Source organism: Oryctolagus cuniculus, chromosome 1 (genome assembly GCF_051225735.1).
Source record: "Oryctolagus cuniculus isolate XC-2025 breed Fujian yellow rabbit chromosome 1, ASM5122573v1, whole genome shotgun sequence".
Taxonomy (NCBI): Eukaryota; Metazoa; Chordata; class Mammalia; order Lagomorpha; family Leporidae; genus Oryctolagus; species Oryctolagus cuniculus.
Genome location: NC_142867.1, coordinates 81,375,903 through 81,394,390, shown reverse-complemented (window position 1 = coordinate 81,394,390; position 18,488 = coordinate 81,375,903). Strand labels below are relative to the sequence as shown.

At 42.8% G+C, this 18,488-nt stretch overlaps 1 protein-coding gene and 2 pseudogenes across 2 annotated transcripts; 2 read left to right on the top strand and 1 right to left on the bottom strand.

Moving 5' to 3' along the window:
• The first annotated feature begins 251 nt into the window (after positions 1-251).
• On the top strand, positions 252-644 carry LOC149128485 (large ribosomal subunit protein eL39 pseudogene; annotated as a pseudogene).
• Positions 645-5,327: 4,683 nt separating this feature from the next.
• LOC138846063 (tripartite motif-containing protein 64-like) lies at positions 5,328-15,839 on the bottom strand. 2 transcript variants are annotated; one of them, XM_089311936.1, is made up of 8 exons: positions 15,611-15,839; positions 14,342-14,506; positions 12,478-12,903; positions 11,385-11,480; positions 10,177-10,407; positions 9,236-9,258; positions 8,235-8,332; positions 5,328-6,189 (listed from the first exon to the last, which is right to left on the bottom strand). In XM_089311936.1, exons 3-8 carry the CDS (start codon positions 12,886-12,888, stop codon positions 5,696-5,698), a joined length of 1,353 nt encoding a protein of 450 aa, XP_089168062.1. In that variant the 5' UTR covers positions 12,889-12,903; positions 14,342-14,506; positions 15,611-15,839; the 3' UTR covers positions 5,328-5,695. The 2 variants fall into 2 exon arrangements, with proteins under 2 accessions (XP_089168062.1, XP_069916728.2); XM_070060627.2 differs by lacking the exon at positions 14,342-14,506 and having other exon boundaries at positions 15,611-15,836.
• A 2,050-nt stretch (positions 15,840-17,889) lies between these two features.
• Positions 17,890-18,283, top strand: LOC149128484 (large ribosomal subunit protein eL39 pseudogene; annotated as a pseudogene).
• The last annotated feature ends 205 nt before the right edge of the window (positions 18,284-18,488 follow it).

The following is an 18,488-nucleotide window of genomic DNA, read 5'->3' as shown; positions in this document are numbered from 1 at the left end:
AGCAGATCTAAGACCCTTTTCTCTGGCTCTCCTTCTGTCTGTAATTCCAACTCTCAAGTAATAAACTCTTACAAAAATAGGTTCACAAAAAAAGGCTACTTAGTTATGTTGTTTCAATAAAAGGAACATTCCATGAATTGTCTTTTGTCAGCTATAATTTGTTTAAAATTCAATGAATGTTAATATTATTGCTGATAATAATGATGAACCTGGGGAACACAGTTATGTGAAAGAAAAATAGAAAATGCCTTTCTCCTTTCCTCCGCCATCGTGGTGGGTGTCCCTGATTCTTCCTTGCCATGTCTTCTCACAAGACCTTCAGAATCAAGAGGTTCCTGGCCAAAAACAAAAACAAAACCGCCCCATTCCGCAATGGATTCGGATGAAAACTGGTAATAAAATCAGGTATAACTCCAAGAGGAGACATTGGAGAAGAACCAAACTGGGTCTATAAGGAATTGCACTTGAATGGCGTGCTCATTTCTTCTGTCTCAATGTCACAACATCACTATCACCACATCAAGCTGAAGATGTCACCATCATCTGGACAGCTGGACATGTTTGATTAGGGCTGTGACCAGTGGGCTGGTTCAGTAATAAATATGTGATGCCTTTTGAAAAAAAAAGAAAAGAAAAATAGAAAATGCCATATATTTTGTAATTTCAGTTCCATGAACCTACAGATGAAAGGATTAGGAGAATTAGAGTGGCTCATTTGTCTGGTGCCTGAGGAGTGATGATTGGCAGATCACATACAGGTGAGGAGTCACACAATAAGCCAGGAAGCCCAGAGAACTCACACATGCCCCACCCTAATCCTATCTCCCAGCCCCCAAAGAACAAAACTTTTAGTGCAGGGTTTGAGAAATGTTCCTCTGTTATATAGGAGAGATACAAAACTAGAAGAGAATGAAACATTTTTCCACTGTGATTCAGGTTGTTTTAGAAATCAAAGGTACATATTCGAACTGGTGTCCCTCATCTCTACAGCACAGTGTACATTTCCCCTGCATGTCACCCCACTGTTTGTAAGCAAACACTATGTCCCAGGACCTCTTCCTCGCCTAAATGAGACAATGGAACTCATTACTGAACGCCAATAAACAACACCAACAGCTTTCACAAGAATTATCTTGTTCTCGGTTCTATTAGTCAGAGCCTCCGATGACAGTTAATATATGCAGATGCATTTTTATAAATGCAGAGAAGATGCCACAAATGATGTTATAAACAGCCAGAAAGAAAATTCCCTATCCCTGGGTAGAGTGTGCCACTCTGTAATCTGCACCATACTTTACACTGTATGCCGATTCTTCAGTGATTTGCACATCTGAGCAGGCATGTTTCAAAACAGTTCAGAGAAACAGAGAAGAAGAGCAAAAGAACTTGAGTCAACAAGTGACTAAAAGAGAATATGTATTGCCAGGGATGGTTGAGGTGTAAAATGTACATTGCACACAAAATTAGCATATAAATATGTAAAATACATTAGTAATATTTATAACAATAGCTATTTAAAATGTTTAGTGTGTAAGAAATTTAATAATATCATTAATGTTAATTTTATTTGGTTTATTTTTTTGTGTTCACTAGAAAATTTAATATTAGATATGTGACTCATATTGCTATCTGGTATTTAACATTTTTTAAACTTTTATTTAATGAATATAAATTTCCAAAGTACAGCTTATGGATTACAATGGCTTTTTCCCCCCCATAACTTCGCTCCCACCTACAAACCTCCTCTCTCCCGCTCCCTCTCCCCTTCTATTCACATCAAGATTGTATTAATGGTTTAAGAAGTCAGGCTGGTGCTGCGGCTTGCTAGGCTAATCCTCTGCCTGCTGCGTCAGCACTCCAGGTTCTTGTCCTGGTTGGGGCACCGGATTCTGTTCCAGTTGCTCCTCATCCAGTGCAGCTTTCTGCTGTGGCCCGGGCAGGCAGTGGAGGATGGCCCAGGTGCTTGGGCCCTGCACCTGTGTGGGAGGCCAGGAGGAAGCACCTGGCTCCTGGCTTCAGATTGGCACAGTGCACCAGCTGTGGCGGTCATTTGGCGAGGGGGGTTGAACCAACAAAAGGAAGACCTTTCTCTCTGTCTCTCTCTCTCTCTCTCGCTGTCTAACTCTGTCAAAAAAAAAAAAAACTCTATTACCAAGTCCTATGATTATTATAGGTATACCTCCAAAATTATTTTATTTGTCTTATTGTCGCCATTATTGACAAATGTCCTTAGGAAAAAGCTTGGTTTTCCTCTCTGAATTCTTCCCAGACACCTAAAATTGTAGAAAAGATGAAGAAAGTGTCCATAGAATTGGATGATGATTGGTGAAGACAAGTGGTAGAATGTAGTACCCATGAATTTTTAAAATCTTCAAATTGTAGCTAACCCTGTTTCTTTCTTTCTTTCTTTCTATAGACTGAGAGAGACAGAGAGCTCCCATAGGGGCGTTTCCTGCCAGGTATTTGATACGGGAGTGAAGGAAGACCTGAAAAACCAAACATGAGACAGTGAAACAACCCAGAAAGTAACATCTGAAAGAGCCGAGACCACCCTAACTATAGGTGAAGGAGGTTTGTGATATAAACTACAACAGGACTAGAGTTCTGCAAGGAGGGTGGCAGCGGGGAAGAGGTGGTTCCTCTAAGGCAGAGGAGAGGCACAGAGACTTCTGCCATCCTCCTGCCCTCTAACGTCCTGCCAGTGTCAGCTTATGCAAAAGCATGGCACTCTCAGCCCTCAGTGTAAAATAAAGTTATACGGTTCTAAGGCATTATCATGGACATCTGAGCACAGTGTAGGGCTTGGATTTGTACACAACAATCGATGTGCTGGTAATCTGTAGTCGAGACTCAACTGCACAGATTTGGGATGTGAGAACAAGCGCCAGTGTACACACATTTTCTGGACATACAAATGCAGTTGCTACAGTGAAGTGTCAAGCTGCAGAACCACAAATTATTACAGGAAGCCATGACACTACAATACGATTATGGGATCTGGTGGCTGGGAAGATGAGAGTGCCATTAACAAATCATAAAGGATCAGTGACAGCTGGAGTGTTACATCCAAGACATTACACATTTGCTCTGGTTCGCCACAGAACATCAAACAGTGGAAATTCCCTGATGGATGCTTCATTCAAATTGTGTCTGGACATAAAGCTATTATTAACACATTGACTGCAAATTCTGATGGAGTACTTGTATGTGGAGCTGACAAGGGCACTATGCACCTTTGGGACTGGAGAACTGGCTCCAATTTTCAGAGTCCACGCAGGGGTGCAGCCTGGGTCATTGGACAGTGAATCTGGAATATTCGTTTGTGCTTTTGATCAATCTGAAAGTTAATTACTAACAGCTTCAGCTGATAAAACCATTCACATGCACAGAAAGGATGACACAGTGAGAGAAGCAATTCATCAAGGGGCTGGCACTGGGGGAAGCAGGTAAAACTGCCGCCTACAGTGCCAGCATCCCATATGAGCGCTAGTTCGAGTCCCGACTGCTCCGCTTCTGATGCAACACTCTGCTATGGCTTGGGAAAGCAGTGAAGATTGCCCAAGTGCTTGGACCCCTGTCCCCTGTGTGGGGGATCCGGAAGAAGTTCCTGCCTCCTAGCTTGGGAGCTCTGACCGTGGCGGCCAATTAGGAAGTGAAGCAGTTGATGGAAATCTCCTTCTCTCTGCCTCTCCACTCTCTGTGTAACTCTGACTTTCAAATAAATAATAAAATGAATCTCTTTTAAAACAGAAGAAGAACAACCTATCTGGTCAGCTGGAAACCAGAAATTATCAAGAGAAAGAGTCTGTAATGTGATGCTGTCTCCATGGTGGTTCTTTTTTGTTTGTGTGTGTGTATTTATTTATTCTGAGCTTGGCATTGATGAGGAAATCCTGTCGTCTTGTGTTCTGGCTGGGAGTATAAAGCAGAAACTCACTTTTGGTATGATTGCTGCTTTGTATTTTCAACAAACTGCCCCCCCCCCCACACACACGCACACACTTCTCACGGTGCTTTTATTTCTAAAACAAAGAGTTTGTGGTCTTGGGGAAAGATAAAACTAGTTTCATCTTCTGACACATTGAGAGATTCACCCAGAAATATTGTAGATTTTGGACATTTGAGACAGGATTGACCATCACAGTTAGTTGAATTAGTAGTGACTTGAGTTAGCCAATTACCTAATATTAAGCCTACAGAGTTTCCACCTGCCAATTCACTACCCAAAATAGCTAGGATTGGGCAAGGACAAAGCTAGGATCCAGAAATGTATTTCTGGGTCTTGCATGAGGGTGGGAGAAACCAAGTACTTGAGCCATCACCTCTTGTTGCCCATAGTGCCCATTGTTACCATGAAGCTAGAATATGCAGAGGAGCAGGACATGTCCCCAAGTGCTCCAAAAAGAGTTGTGGCCATTCCAAGTGGATCTGAAACCACTGAGCCAAACATGAATGTTCTTGATGTTAGAATAACTTTGTTAATACTAACTCTCTCTCTCTCTCTTTTTTTTTGGGGGGGTGAGGGGCAGGTAGAGTTGTAGACAGTGAGAGAGAGAGACAGAGACAAAGTATTCCCTTCCATTGGTTCACTCCCCCAGTGGTCGCTAGGGTTGACGATGCACTGAACTGAAGCCAGGAGCCAGGTGCTTCCTCCTGGTCCCAAGCACTTGGGTCATCCTCCACTGCCCTCCTGGGCCACAGCAGAGAGCTGGACTGGAAGAGGAGCGAGGAACAACAGGGACAGAACCAGCACTGGTGGCAGAGGTTTAACCAAGTGAGCCATGGCACCGGCCCCAATACTAATCTCTTATTTGTTTTTTAGTCCACTCATTGACTACATTTGCTTTGTCTGATATGTCCTAAACAGTGCTCTGGGTAATAGCAATACAGCACCAGGAAAGATTTTCCATTTGGAAAATTTGGAATTTGTACTGAGCAGTTATCATTAACTACCAGTTTGTTGAATTTATGTTGGATGTTATTGGTGATGTTGGATGTTATGCTTAGAGTGTGTGATCTCTGCAGTCGTGAAGGGCTTCCTGAAAAAAATTGAGCTGAAATGTAATGAATGACCAGGACTTGATGAAGTGATTGGTTGTCAGGCATTTGCATCTACCCCAAAAGGCCAGATTTGAAGAAAGACCTTTGCAAACTTCATTTTATTTAGTAAAGTGAGAGAAGAGACTTCACTCCACTACCCAAGACATAGTCAACTATGGGAATGAAAGGCTGTTTGCCTGATGATGTGCCTTGGTGGCATTCAGCTAAATGGGAAAGAAGATGCCACAGCCACATATTTTATCATTTTATTAGCATACCATGCTTAGAATATACAACCCCACAAATGTAAAAGTAGAAAAGGATTTTTCAGGTGTTGGAGTTAAGAGGTATGCCCACGGGGAGTGTACACTAATAGACATTGAATTTCTTTACAGGATGATGAAACAGTACTGGGGTCAGATAACTGTGAAAGTTTCAAAGTTCTTTACTAAAATAAATTTTAATAGAAAACGTTCATATATTCATTGCAGTTGTATGCTGTGTGGTTTCTAACCAAGCTCTAATTATGATGACACTGTGCTCATGAAGTTACAACGTGCTCCAAAACAATCCTGCTGTCTCACATAAAAATATCCCAGGGTGGCGAGCTCCTCCATATGGGAGTTCACAAAGAATCATCATCAAACCTGACATTTCATGGGGGGCCAAGCCAAAAAAAGGGATTCAGAGGAGAAGTAAACTGGGTTGGAACGTTACAATGTATGAGGGAACCTTTGTCAACATCATAGAAACCCACTGTCCCATGGTCACAATCCAGAAACACCCCAACCATACTCAGGGGCCTCTTCACATAGTGAGTTAAGGGTGGAACACTGGTGTAGAGGATGTAATGGTTGTTACTCTTCAGGGAGGCCAGGAGAAATGCTTCTTCAAAATGAATAATGTTGCTGGTATCACTTGTGCTGGAATCATAACAGACTCCCAAAATCCAGTTGGAAGAGGATGACACATCCACCTCCCAGTAATGTTGGCCAGAGGTGAAGGTCTGAGCACCCCACACAGCAAAGCTCTCTGCTCTCTGGGAATGGTTGGGAGCACTGCGATGTTCTTCTCCAAATATTGTGCTTCTGAGATCTTCAGAGAAGCTTACATAGCGGCGGGCCACTTCCCTCCTCAGACCATTATCCACTGTAGAAAGAGAACAATCTGATCAATGAATGTTGTTTCCATGGCCTGAAGACAAAACTTTGCTGCCCGTGGATTCACTTCACTCGACTTTGCAAGGAAAACTAACAGAAGAAAGGTAGCATAATGAATTGAGATTCACTCAACTGAGAAAATCAAAGGTTCAAGTGCATTTCCAGGAAAAAAAAATAATCAAACAACAGAGAAAAATAAGAAAAGGAGCTTAAACATATCACACACTGTGTGAAGTAGGGTTATGGTTGATCTAGAGTGTTAATTATTTCAATAGTTTTGAATATATATGTTTAATTATATGTCTTTGAATAGAGACACAGAGACAGAGAAATGTTACATCTGCTCGCTCACTCTCCATATACCCACGACCAAGGCTGGACCCGGCCTGTGCCAGGAGCCAGCATCCAAACACGGTCTCCCACATGGATGGCAGGGATCCAGACATTGGGGGTAACATCTGCTGCCCCCCAAGGTGTGCATTAGCAGGAAGCTGGATGGAAGCTGAGGTGGGACTGATTCCCAGGCACTGTGCTATGGGGTAAGGATGCCCAAGACACTTTACTGCTGAGCCAAATGCCTACCACTCGATAGCATGTATTGAGACAACTATGCAACTTCTACTTTCTTGGCTAGGAAAGTATCCTTTAGTGTTTTACTTAATTCCATTTGTAAATACAATACTTTGAAATGTGATAGATCTTAAATGGGAAATCAGCTACACATCTGAATATTTCCAAAATAAAACTCATGCTCCAATAAGTAGTATATTTAAAGAATGTTCTGACTTCAGCTTATCTGTTCAGAATGTGGATTTAGCCCAATCTGGGTTTCAACCGTCTGTCCCTGAACTCTCTCTACTGCAGGCCTAACATCACTACACTGTGTTCACAGATCTCTCATCATTTAATTGTTTTCAGAATCATTGATAGTATTGGAATGGTTCTGCTCTTTTTTTTCAGGCAGAGTTAGACAGTGAGAGAGAGTGAGAGAGAGAGAAACAGAGAGAAAGGTCTTCCTTTCCATTGGTTCACCCATCAAATGGCCACTACGGGTGGTACGCTGTGGCTGGTGCACTCCGTCAATCTGAAGCCAAGAACCAGGTGCTTCCTCAGGTCTCCTATGTGGGTGTAGGGCCCAAGCACTTGGGCCATCCTCCACTGCCTTCCCGGGCCACAGCAGAAAGCTGGCCTGGAAGAGGAGCAATCAGGACAGAATCCAGAGTCCCAACCGGACTGGAACCCGGGGTGCTGGGGCCGCAGGCAGAGGATTAGCCAAGTGAGCCGTGGTGCCAGCCGGAATGGTTCTGCTTGTGAGAATTTCTCCTTTCTTGGGTTGGTCAAGTACTTCTGAGTTTATCAATGATAATAGCTATATTAGCAGTGCAGCATAAATGTACTTGGCATATAGAACAAATTAAAAACCACAAGTGCCAAATTTAAACTTTAAGATCTGGCCAGTATTACAGCATAGTGGTTAAGGCTGATGGCTCTGACACGGGCATCCCATATGGTAGCTGCTTCCTGTCCCAGTTGTTCCACTTCCAATCCAGCTCCCTGAGAATGGCCTGGGGAAGCAGCAGCAGATGACCCAAATATTTGAGCCTCTGCTACCCTTGTGGGAGTAGCAGAAGAAGCTCCTGGCTCCTGGCTTTGGCCTGTGCTAGCCATGGCCATTGCAGCCTTCTGGGGAGTAAAGCAGCAGGTGGAAGAGCTCCCTTTCTCTCTATTTCTCTCTAAAATCCTGCAGTGAATGGAGTAAACACACAGTTTTGACTGCTGCTCTAAGAAGTGAGCATTGTACCCCTTCTTAATCAAATGACCTGGATACTCTTCCTGTAGTTTGCTTACATCAGCATGCTCATTACAAATTTCAGTTTCGATCATTGCAATGTGATGAAACAAAGAGAGAAGGCACAGTTTCAAAAAATCCTATAACATTTTCAGGGACACAAAATGAAATAAAATAGGAAATGGCTCAGGCACAAAAGCCGTGAAGAAGGAAATTAGGGCTGGAAGGATGGAGGCTGAGCTCACCTCTGAAGTTGTTTAGCATCTCTCTGAGTCCAGTGATGTTCCGCAATGTCAGCTCTGGGTTCACCCCCTGGAGACGGAGCATCTGCACCAGCTCTGCTCTGTAAAGAATCACACGAGTGACACTCCAGGTCAAAGGGCAATGGCAGGGTCAAATCAAAAGTACCAGCTGTAAATCCAAGATATTTCATTGGGAATTTTCCCATTATCATCTAATTAGAATAAATGTATTCACTACCTTAGGTGAAATAAAATTAGTACTTCTCTCTAAATTTCACATCACATCCATTTGCCTCTTTCTTCTCAGACATTATTCAACCTCTCAAATGACAGTGGCTGCCCCCTGTATCCCTCACTTGACTTCAGGTAAAACAGAAATCCTGAGTAGCTACAGAGAGCAGGGCTTTTAGGTAGAATCTATGGGAATTCAGTCAACAGACATCCCCAACAGTACAGTCAGGAGGATCTGCACTGAGCCAGGAGGCTGTGAGCTTTTCTGCCAAGCAAGGGAATGGAAATCCAAACTGGCAGCCATGGTCTGGAGGGAGCTGAGGTGGCTAATGCCCCTGATCCAGCCAGCAACTGGGACAGACTCAGAGGGCAGGACCTGCTCACTGCTGCTCCCAGGAGTGAATCCTCCCTCCTCCTTCCCTGCTGTGGGAATTGCTCTTTCCTGTGTGTTTTTCACTTTCCCTCTTTCAAGGGTGGGGCCTGCTCTGGGATTTCTCAGAATAATATGTACATAAGGGTTGGTTGGAATAGTTTCAAAGGAAGGGGAGGAGAGAGAAGGTGAAATAAAGCCCAGAAAGTCAAATCTTTTTTTGTATATTTTGGTTCACCCACACCTCATCTGGCACCAAAGAGTAGAAGACCTCAGAATCCCTTATCCAACAACATGGTAAATAGTCAGGAAGATCAAAGGAAATCATGCAAAACAGAAGCATCTGCTGCATCAGCAAGAACACAACTTTCTTACACATTGCAGATTCTCATTGTAAACTTACCTTTCTAATACACTCTGCATATCCTGCAAAAAAAAAAAAAACCATTCAGTTATGATAATTCTCTCCTCTGATCTCTATGAAATACTTGCATTGTTAATTTGTAGTAATATATTTTCTCCTTATGATCTGTAAAGAGGGATCAGAGTCTGTTAATAACAGACTATGTCCTGATCCATGAGGAACTTCCTCTGTGTGAATTAAGAAGGTGGTACTCAGGATTTAGATGTGCAGCTGTAAAAAGATTAGGTTGTAGGTTGCCTCACACCCACTCACATTCCAGAGAGAGGTCTGACTGCTGCTAACATTATTGCAAAGCAGGGAAACCTCCGAACATCGGAGTTCACTGCAAATGATTATCAAAGCTTTCTTAGGCAAAGGCAAGGCCTCAATGTCATCAGAAAATTGTTCTCTGTTTTGTACCCTTGTGACGATGGAGGCAAGAGTAGGGAATATTATTTCTGTGAAAGGCAATTGGATAGTTACAACATCATTCATGGACACAACAAATTATCACCTAAAAATAAATATCCTGCAGATTTATTGAATATTCTGGGGTTGCCTAGGCAGGGCCAAACCGATTGATATCACAGGCCTTATATAACCCTCTGGACAATCAGCACCCCTGGAGGGGAGAATAAATTGAGAATTAATCGAAGATGTAACCCTTGTGTGGTCGTTGAGTTCCTGGATAATTTTCTCTAGAGTAGTTTTCCTGCTTACAATGCAGGGACTTTTATCTTATCTGAATTGTGACAAAGAAAAGCACCCAAAAGATTATCAGATTATGCAGAACCAAGTGATCGGGCAAAAATAAAGATACAGGGCAGTAGACCTGAATCACGCAGCGTAAAGTAGTGATAGGTGCAGGTATCATTTTTTGGTTCTTACGCCCTTGCCCAGAAAAGCACTTCTTTCCCATAACATGGACTCTCCCTGCTCACCTGGAGTAACTCCATGTCAGGCTTGTGACACACCTCAGCCAGCTCTCTGTACGTGTTCATCACCTGGTGTTTCTGTTGGGTCATTCTCATTTCACTACCCTTGAGCTGTTGGGAAATCTCCTGTGCTTCTCTGTGCAGGGCCTGCAGCTGCAGTTGCTCCTCCTCGTGGAGAAATATACGCAACTTCTGGTACTGAGCTTTTATCATCAGCTCCCTTAAGGACACATATTCCTGCAGAGATATTAGGTAAAAAGTTTACATATCTCATGCTGAACAGAAAATGGAAACGGCCAATATTATTTCCAGAGTTGCCTGAGACACTGACATCCCATAGGAGTGCCTCTTCAAGTCCCTGCTGTTCCACTTCTCATCCATCTGCTTTCTAACATGCCTGGAAAGGAGGCAGATGAAGGCCCAAGTGTTTGGACCCTTACTTTCCACAATGGAGGCCCTGATGAAGTTTCAACCTCCTCTTCTCAGCCTGGTCCAGCCATTATAAGCTGGGGAATATACAAGTACATGGATGCTCCCCTCACCTCATCACTCTATCTTTCAACTAAATAAAACATTTCAAAATGTACTTTGCAGACTTTCTGCCTCACCCATGAAACACCTCTTGAGTATATGCAAGTCTTTTCTGTGCGTGCCTCCTGTAGGTTCTTAGTCTTTTTCTATGTTTAAATCAAGATTCACCAAATGATCTCAGGTGATTCTCCCCCCCGCCCCCGCAACCACCTCTCGGAAGCTTCTTCAGTATTTGTACCCCATCAACTCTTTTGACTGTAATGTAAGCCTACTTAAGTTTGTTCTGTTCCTTTGCCTGATTCTTCTAAATCATTAGAACTATTTAGGTAGAGTCCACGTCACACAGTTTTCTTTAATGACTTCATTTTCTTAATTGATACGATTCTACTTTTCACTGCTTCTTCATAGCCATACTTAATGCTATCTTTCCTGTTGGAAAAGGTTTGTGTAAACCTTCAGGGTTGGACTTGGAGTATCTGGGATGACCTGTTTTCCATACACCAGGGTATGCTTCTCACTAGGTGTCTTGGCTGGCACAGGATTTGTGATCACTGAGTTACCATTTGAAACCACCACTGCTTCTGGGAGGAAATCACAAACTCTTCATGGTAAACAGAATTTGCCAAAGCAGTATAGTGATTGTAAGCATTATAGTAATTGAAGAACATCTTTTTCATTCTTACCTTGAATGAATGAGTCTTTTTAATTTCCTCTGTCACATTGTTTTTCAATTCCTGGATCAGTTCCCATAAAGTATTCATTTCCTTTAAAAGCTTTTCCTGCAGAATAATGATAAGATTTAGCAACATGGAATATATGCTTGTATATTTTACCTCCTTACTTATTAGAAATGGTGGTGGTTGAGAGAATAGTATTGAGACTACTAATTGTTGTATTCTGACTTCTTTTTCTGATGTAAGTGATTGTGACTAAAGTGGAGTGGTCATATTTTCACAAGTTGACCTAATTTGAGTCTTAGATTTGGGATACAGAGTGTGGTAGAAAATTACAAGGATGACATTGCAGTGTAATGAGTTCATTGGCCTCCTGCTAAACCAGTATGCCATGTGGGCTGCAGTTCATGTCCTGCCCCCCCCACCTCTGCTCCATCTCCCTTCTGATGGTCTGTGAAAGCAACGGAAGATGTCCCAAGTGCTTTGGCCTTTGACACCCACAGGAAAGTTCCAAAAGAATATCCTGACTCCCAGCTACAGCCTGGCCCAGCCCTGGTCATGTGACCATTTGTGGTGGAAACCACAAAATGTATGGCACATCTCTCTCTCTCTCTCTCTCTCTCTCTCTCTCTCTCTCTCTCTTTCTCTCTTTTGCTTTCTGTGTTTGCATATAAAACTACCTTTGAAATAAGTAAATCTTAAAAATAAAAGATGAAACTTACAATAGAAAATTTGAATAAAGTCAATAAAATTGGCTTCCTTAGAAACGGTGTTTATGTTACTTGGCTGTGAAGCAGTCACAGTTGCAGCACAAGCCCAAGTTTCTGCTGATGACCACTTGCACTGCACCTTACCAACTGGCCATGCATGGACAGTGCTTCTAAGCTGGCTCCCCCTCATGACAACTCAACCCAATTGTGAATATGGAGTCCATTGAGTAACAACATGGAAGGACACATTTACATCTTGGGATTCACAGGGAAAAATCACTACCATCACAGTCTCCATTCTCACCCACTTCCACTCCATTTCCACAAATCCCCACCTTTCTCTCTAGTTCAGGATCCCAGAGAATCCACATGGCTCTGGAGGCATTACTCACCCGGGACTCCTCAGCAGCACATTCCATCATGGTGTGGTCATGTATCTCTGGCTGTGGGCATCCAGAGAGAGGCTGGTAGTGCAGGCTCTTGTCCACCTCTGTGAGGAGCCCTGCTGCTTCTGTCTGCTCACCAGGGACCTGCTCCTGCAACCTGGTGACCTGGTTCAATTGGTACTTTCTGGCAGCAGAAGCCAGCTTCTTGAGCACGACATTGGTTTTGAAGTTTGTCTTCTCTGACATCTCCTTACACATTGGGCAGCACATGGGAGTCTCGGCTTCCTCCCAGCTCAGAGAAAGGCAGGATCTACAAAAGTTGTGTCCACAGTCTATCCTAACTGGGTCTAGGAAGAAGTTCATGCAAATTGGGCATGTGAGTTCCTGCTGGAAGACTTGCAACGTGGCTGGATCCATGTCTCGATGAAGATCCTTTAAAAACAGAGAGAAATAAAGTGGTCTTCCCTGAAGAGAGAAAGCATGCACTGTGTACCGTTTTCTTCCCCTACTTGCCTGCATACAAACCTATACATCATGAGTATAAACATGCTGGGTCTACAATCTAACAGAAATAAGAAAGTAATACATGTAATATGGTTGTTTAAGGGAAGTAACCTGGGTCGGTGCTGTAGCGCAACAGATTAAAACCCTGAGCTGCAGGGCCCACATCCTATGTGGGTGGCAGTTTGAGTCCTGGCTGCTCTACTTCTGAACAGCTCCCTGCTGATGTGCCTGAGAAGCTAGCAGAGGATGACCAATGTCCTTGGGCCACTGAGCATACCCATGGGGAGTCCCAGAAGAAGATCCTGGCTCCTGGCTTCTGATTGGGTCAGTGCTGGCCTTTGGGAACATTTGGAGAGTGATCTAGAGAATCAAAGACCTGTCTCTCTCTCTGTCTCTACCTCTAAGAATTTCTCTTTCAAATAAATAAATAAATAAACCCTTCAACTACATAATAAACAGTACGTAACAAATTTATTTGGAGAAATTTAAGGTGATGGTAAAAGATGAGATGATTCCAAGGTTTGTTTTCATTTTCTTATTGGCCTAGAAGCAACACAAGATCAGTATTTCTTTCTGCATCTCCCCTCCTCCTCATCCTCTTCCTCTCTCTCTCTTCTCTGAGCTCCTACGCTATTCATTTCCTCCAGGACTGCTCGGCTTTAACACACACAAAAACAGTGGAACTCCATACTATGGATCTATCCTCTCTGCCTTGCAACTCAGAGGTACTTTTCTGAAATCAGTTATGAGACCAGGCTTAATTGAAGATTATTTGATTTAATCAGTGTTAAGTTGAATGCTCAGCTTCTAAAACAATAAGCAGGTGAGTTTCCTTTTCAACCTCAACCTGAACATTTTCTTCAAGTAGTAAGCTACGCAAATCATTTCCAGTTTGAGAAAATATCATTTTCCCAGAGTTAGTTCATGTCATCAGAGGGATGGTCACATTCTGAAAAGGTGAACAGTCAACCACAGCAATGGGCAACAACTGGCCAATTGTCCTTTAAATCAAGTAGAAGATGGTTCAAGTGCTTGGGCAACTGCACCCACGTGGGAGACTGGGATGAAGCTCCTGCCTCCTGGTTTTAAATCAGTGCAGTTCTGGCTGTTGTGGCCAAGTGGGGAGTGAACCGTTGGAGGGAAGACTTCTCTCTCTCTCCCTCTCTGCCTCTCTCTCTCTCACTAACTCTACCTCCCAAATAAATAAATAAAATCTTAAAAAAAAATTAGTAGAAAAGACACATTTGCTTTGATAAAACATCTGTAATCTGATCATTAAACTTCAAGTATATTTGTAAAAGAAACTGAACATGAAGGCCTGTCCTCTAAATTCTATACTCAAAGTGTGTGTGATGAGTAGTCTCACCTTTGGAAGTGCAGATGTGATTGGTCGTTTCAGTTCTATGCACAGCTGTTTCCAGTTCAGGATTCTCTCTTCTGATCTCAACTCCTCTGGGTGTGTCCCCTTTGACAGGATTTCACCAGACCCACCCACCAAATCCACTCAATGAGAGAGCTTCTGTCTTCAGAACTAATTGGATTTGCATCATGAGGTTACAGGGAAGGTGGAAAAGTGATTCATTGGATTTACAAGGTTCAGAAAATAGTACCCAGGGGCTAAGAGACAAGCAAACTGTAGACTGGGTTTGGGAGATGTGGGGAAGTTGACCAGATGTAAATTGTTCCAAGAAATTTTCACTGAGGGCTGAGAGTGCCAGGCTTTTGCACAAGCTGACACTGGCAGACGTTAGAGGGTGGGAGGATGGCAGAAGTCCCTGTGGCTCTCCTCTGCCTTAGAGGAAACACCTCCTCCCTGCTGCCACCCTCCTTGCAGGACTCTGGTCCTGTTGTAGTTTACACCACAAACCTCCTTCACCCATAGTTACACTCTTTCAGATGCTGCTCTCTGGGTTGTTCCAACACTGTGAATATCTGCCATTATGTTTTTTTTTTTTTTTTCCCAAAGTGGCCCCAAGACCTTGTTCCATGGTCTCAGATGTTTTCTTGAATGGTTAACTTAGGGGCTGGCCTAAGGGTTAGGCCACAGCTCACAATGCTGGCATTCCATGTGGGAGCTGTGGTGTAATCCAAGCTGCTCCACTTCCAATCCAGCTCCCCACTTTCATGCCTGAGAAAGCATTGGCAAATGGCTCAAGAGCTTGGCCCTGTGCCTTTCACTGGAGACCTGGAATAAGCTCTGGCTCCTTCCTAGCTTAGATTAAACCATCATTAGACAACCTGGCTGCACTGTAAAATTTCTGTAGAGAAATCATTTTACAGATTCCACAAGATTTTCTATGGCAACCTTGCCAGAACTTCAGCATTTGATGCATATGGCATCAGAAAAATAACAGAAAATATATTAATTTATAAGATACAAAAGTATAATAGTCAAAAATTTTTATACATATTTCTATTTTTTTGATAGGCAGCGTTAGTGAGAGAGAGAAAGAGAGAAAGGTTTTCCTTCCATTGGTTCACCCCCTAGATGACTTATATATATTTCTTAGACACATGAACATATGCCTGAAAGCAACAGAAGACTGCTTATTGCCAAGTCATAAAATGAAAATTCCTCTGTTTTCAAGGTTTAAGGTAAAAAACTTGAATTCATTTCTTTGGACCCAGTACTCACCTGACGATTGGAATTGGTCCTCTGCAACTTCTTGGATTGGATCCTGGGTCAGGTAGGTGGCTCTGAGTTCCCTGGGCTCTGGAGGATCAGAAGGTCTCCACAGCCCAGCCAACACCAAGCCTCAGAACAAGATACACCTTGACTGGGTGAGACTTTTATACAAGAGGAGCAAGCCCGGCCCTGATGGGGTTACTGTAGCAGAGAGGACTAGGGGGAGGGGCACTATTTCCCATCATTCTTTGGGTGAACACCTTCTCAGGTGATTTAGTTAAAAGCAATTGGATCAATCTCAAATTACACAAAAGTTCTCTTGATTGAAATGAATAATTATTTGGGAGGTGACAGTTGTAAATTTTTGAATTCCAGATAGATATTCTCTGACTACACCCATCGAGATAGTTTGTATAACTATGGAAGGCCTTTCTTTCTGCCTCTCTCTTTCTCCTCAAATAAGTTAAAAAAAATTTTTTTAAAAAATGGAATGTGCTTGGAATGACAGAGATTATCACAACTTAAACTGAGGGTTGATCACATATGGAAGTGCCTGTGCAATCCTTGCTGCTCCACTTCAGATTCCTGCTAATGCAACTGAGAAAGCTGTTGAAGATGGTCCAAACATTTGGACACCTGCATCCAAATGGGATTCCCTGATGAAACTTCTGGGTCAGCCTGACCCAGCCCAAGCTGTCTGGCAGTTTGGAGAGTGAAACAGCTAGTGGAAGATCTCTTTCTCTCCCTCTCTCCTTCACTCTGCCATCTTCTACTGCTTGCCCAGGCCATAGCAGAGAGCTGGATGGGAAGGGAGCAGCTGAAATGAAACCGGCAATATTTGTTAATTTTAGAAATCCAGATAGATATTCTCTGAATAAACCCATTGAGATAGTGTGTATAAAAGCCTAAATTAATAGATGGGTGAGTGACATGTTTACACTCACAAATCAATACAAGGCAGTAATGTATAGGGTTAGACATATCAATAAGTATCAAAGGAAGAATACCTGGAAATATAATTCTTGGAATTAATAGCAGTAAAACCTGCTGGGATACTTTTTGAAATTCTGATAGATATTTTCTGAATGTACTCATCAAGGGGATATTATGCATAAAAGCCTAAATTAATAGAATGTTGAAGTACATTTTTACATTCACAAATTGATACATGATGCAGAATTTAATTGTGTTGAAGTTATAACTTTAGTGATAACTTTCAAATTAAAACTTTAATATGTTGAAGTTATATATAGGATTGGCCATATCAATAAATACCAATTGAAGTATACCTGGAGATATGATTCTCAGAATTAATAGTAGTAAAACCTGCTGGGATGATTTTACCTGATTGCTGTTTTATTTCTTTAAGTGTTTTGATTATCTGGAAAAGGGAATTAACCACTGTTTCAAAACAGTTGTAATAAGGCACGTATATCTCATAGAAGTTTCAAAAGAAGACAGGCCCAGCCGGTGCTGTGGCAATGTAGGCTAAGCTTCCTCTTGCAGTGCTGCCATATGTTTGCCAGTTTGTGGTGCAGCTGCTCCTCCTTGGATCAGGATTTTGCATTGTGCCGGGAAAGAAGTAGAAGATACGCAAGTGGCCGGCAGCCACGGCTCACTAGGCTAATCCTCGGCCTTGCGGCGCCAGCACACCGGGTTCTAGTCCCGGTTGCCCCTCTTCCAGGCCAGCTCTCTGCTGTGGCCAGGGAGTGCAGTGGAGGATGGCCCAAGTGCTTGGGCCCTGCACCCCATGTGAGACCAGGAGAAGCACCTGGCTCCTGCCATCGGATCAGCGCGGTGCGCCGGCTGCAGCGTGCCGCCAAAACAGCCATTGCAGGGTGATCCAACGGCAAAGGAAAACCTTTCTCTCTGTCTCTCTCTCTTACTGTCCACTCTGCCTGTCCAAAAAAAAAAAAAGAAGAAGAAGAAGATGACCCAAGTGCTTGGACCTCTGCACCCAGCTGGGAGAGCTGGAAGAAACTCCTGGGTTCATAATGGACTCAGCTCTGGTCATTGCAGCCATTTCAGGAGTGAAGCAGCAGATCTAAGACCCTTTTCTCTGGCTCTCCTTCTGTCTGTAATTCCAACTCTCAAGTAATAAACTCTTACAAAAATAGGTTCACAAAAAAAGGCTACTTAGTTATGTTGTTTCAATAAAAGGAACATTCCATGAATTGTCTTTTGTCAGCTATAATTTGTTTAAAATTCAATGAATGTTAATATTATTGCTGATAATAATGATGAACCTGGGGAACACAGTTATGTGAAAGAAAAATAGAAAATGCCTTTCTCCTTTCCTCCGCCATTGTGGTGGGTGTCCCTGATTCTTCCTCGCCATGTCTTCTCACAAGACCTTCAGAATCAAGAGGTTCCTGGCCAAAAACAAAAACAAAACCGCCCCATTCCGCAATGGATTCGGATGAAAACTGGTAATAAAATCAGGTATAACTCCAAGAGGAGACATTGGAGAAGAACCAAACTGGGTCTATAAGGAATTGCACTTGAATGGCGTGCTCATTTCTTCTGTCTCAATGTCACAACGTCACTATCACCACATCAAGCTGAAGATGTCATCATCATCTGGACAGCTGGACATGTTTGATTAGGGCTGTGACCAGTGGGCTGGTTCAGTAATAAATATGTGATCCCTTTTGAAAAAAAAAAGAAAAGAAAAATAGAAAATGCCATATATTTTGTAATTTCAGTTCCATGAACCTACAGATGAAAGGATTAGGAGAATTAGAGTGGCTCATTTGTCTGGTGCCTGAGGAGTGATGATTGGCAGATCACATACAGGTGAGGAGTCACACAATAAGCCAGGAAGCCCAGAGAACTCACACATGCCCCACCCTAATCCTATCTCCCAGCCCCCAAAGAACAAAACTTT

Coding starts and splice junctions, on each gene's coding strand:
- LOC138846063 (XM_089311936.1), bottom strand. CDS start 12,888: ATGGATCCAGCCACGTTGCAAGTCTTCCAGCAGGAACTCACATGCCCA. Junction 9,259..10,176: donor CTGACATGGAGTTACTCCAG/GTGAGCAGGGAG, acceptor TTTTTTTTGCAG/GATATGCAGAGTGTATTAGA. Junction 6,190..8,234: donor GATGCTAAACAACTTCAGAG/GTGAGCTCAGCC, acceptor CTCTTTCTACAG/TGGATAATGGTCTGAGGAGG.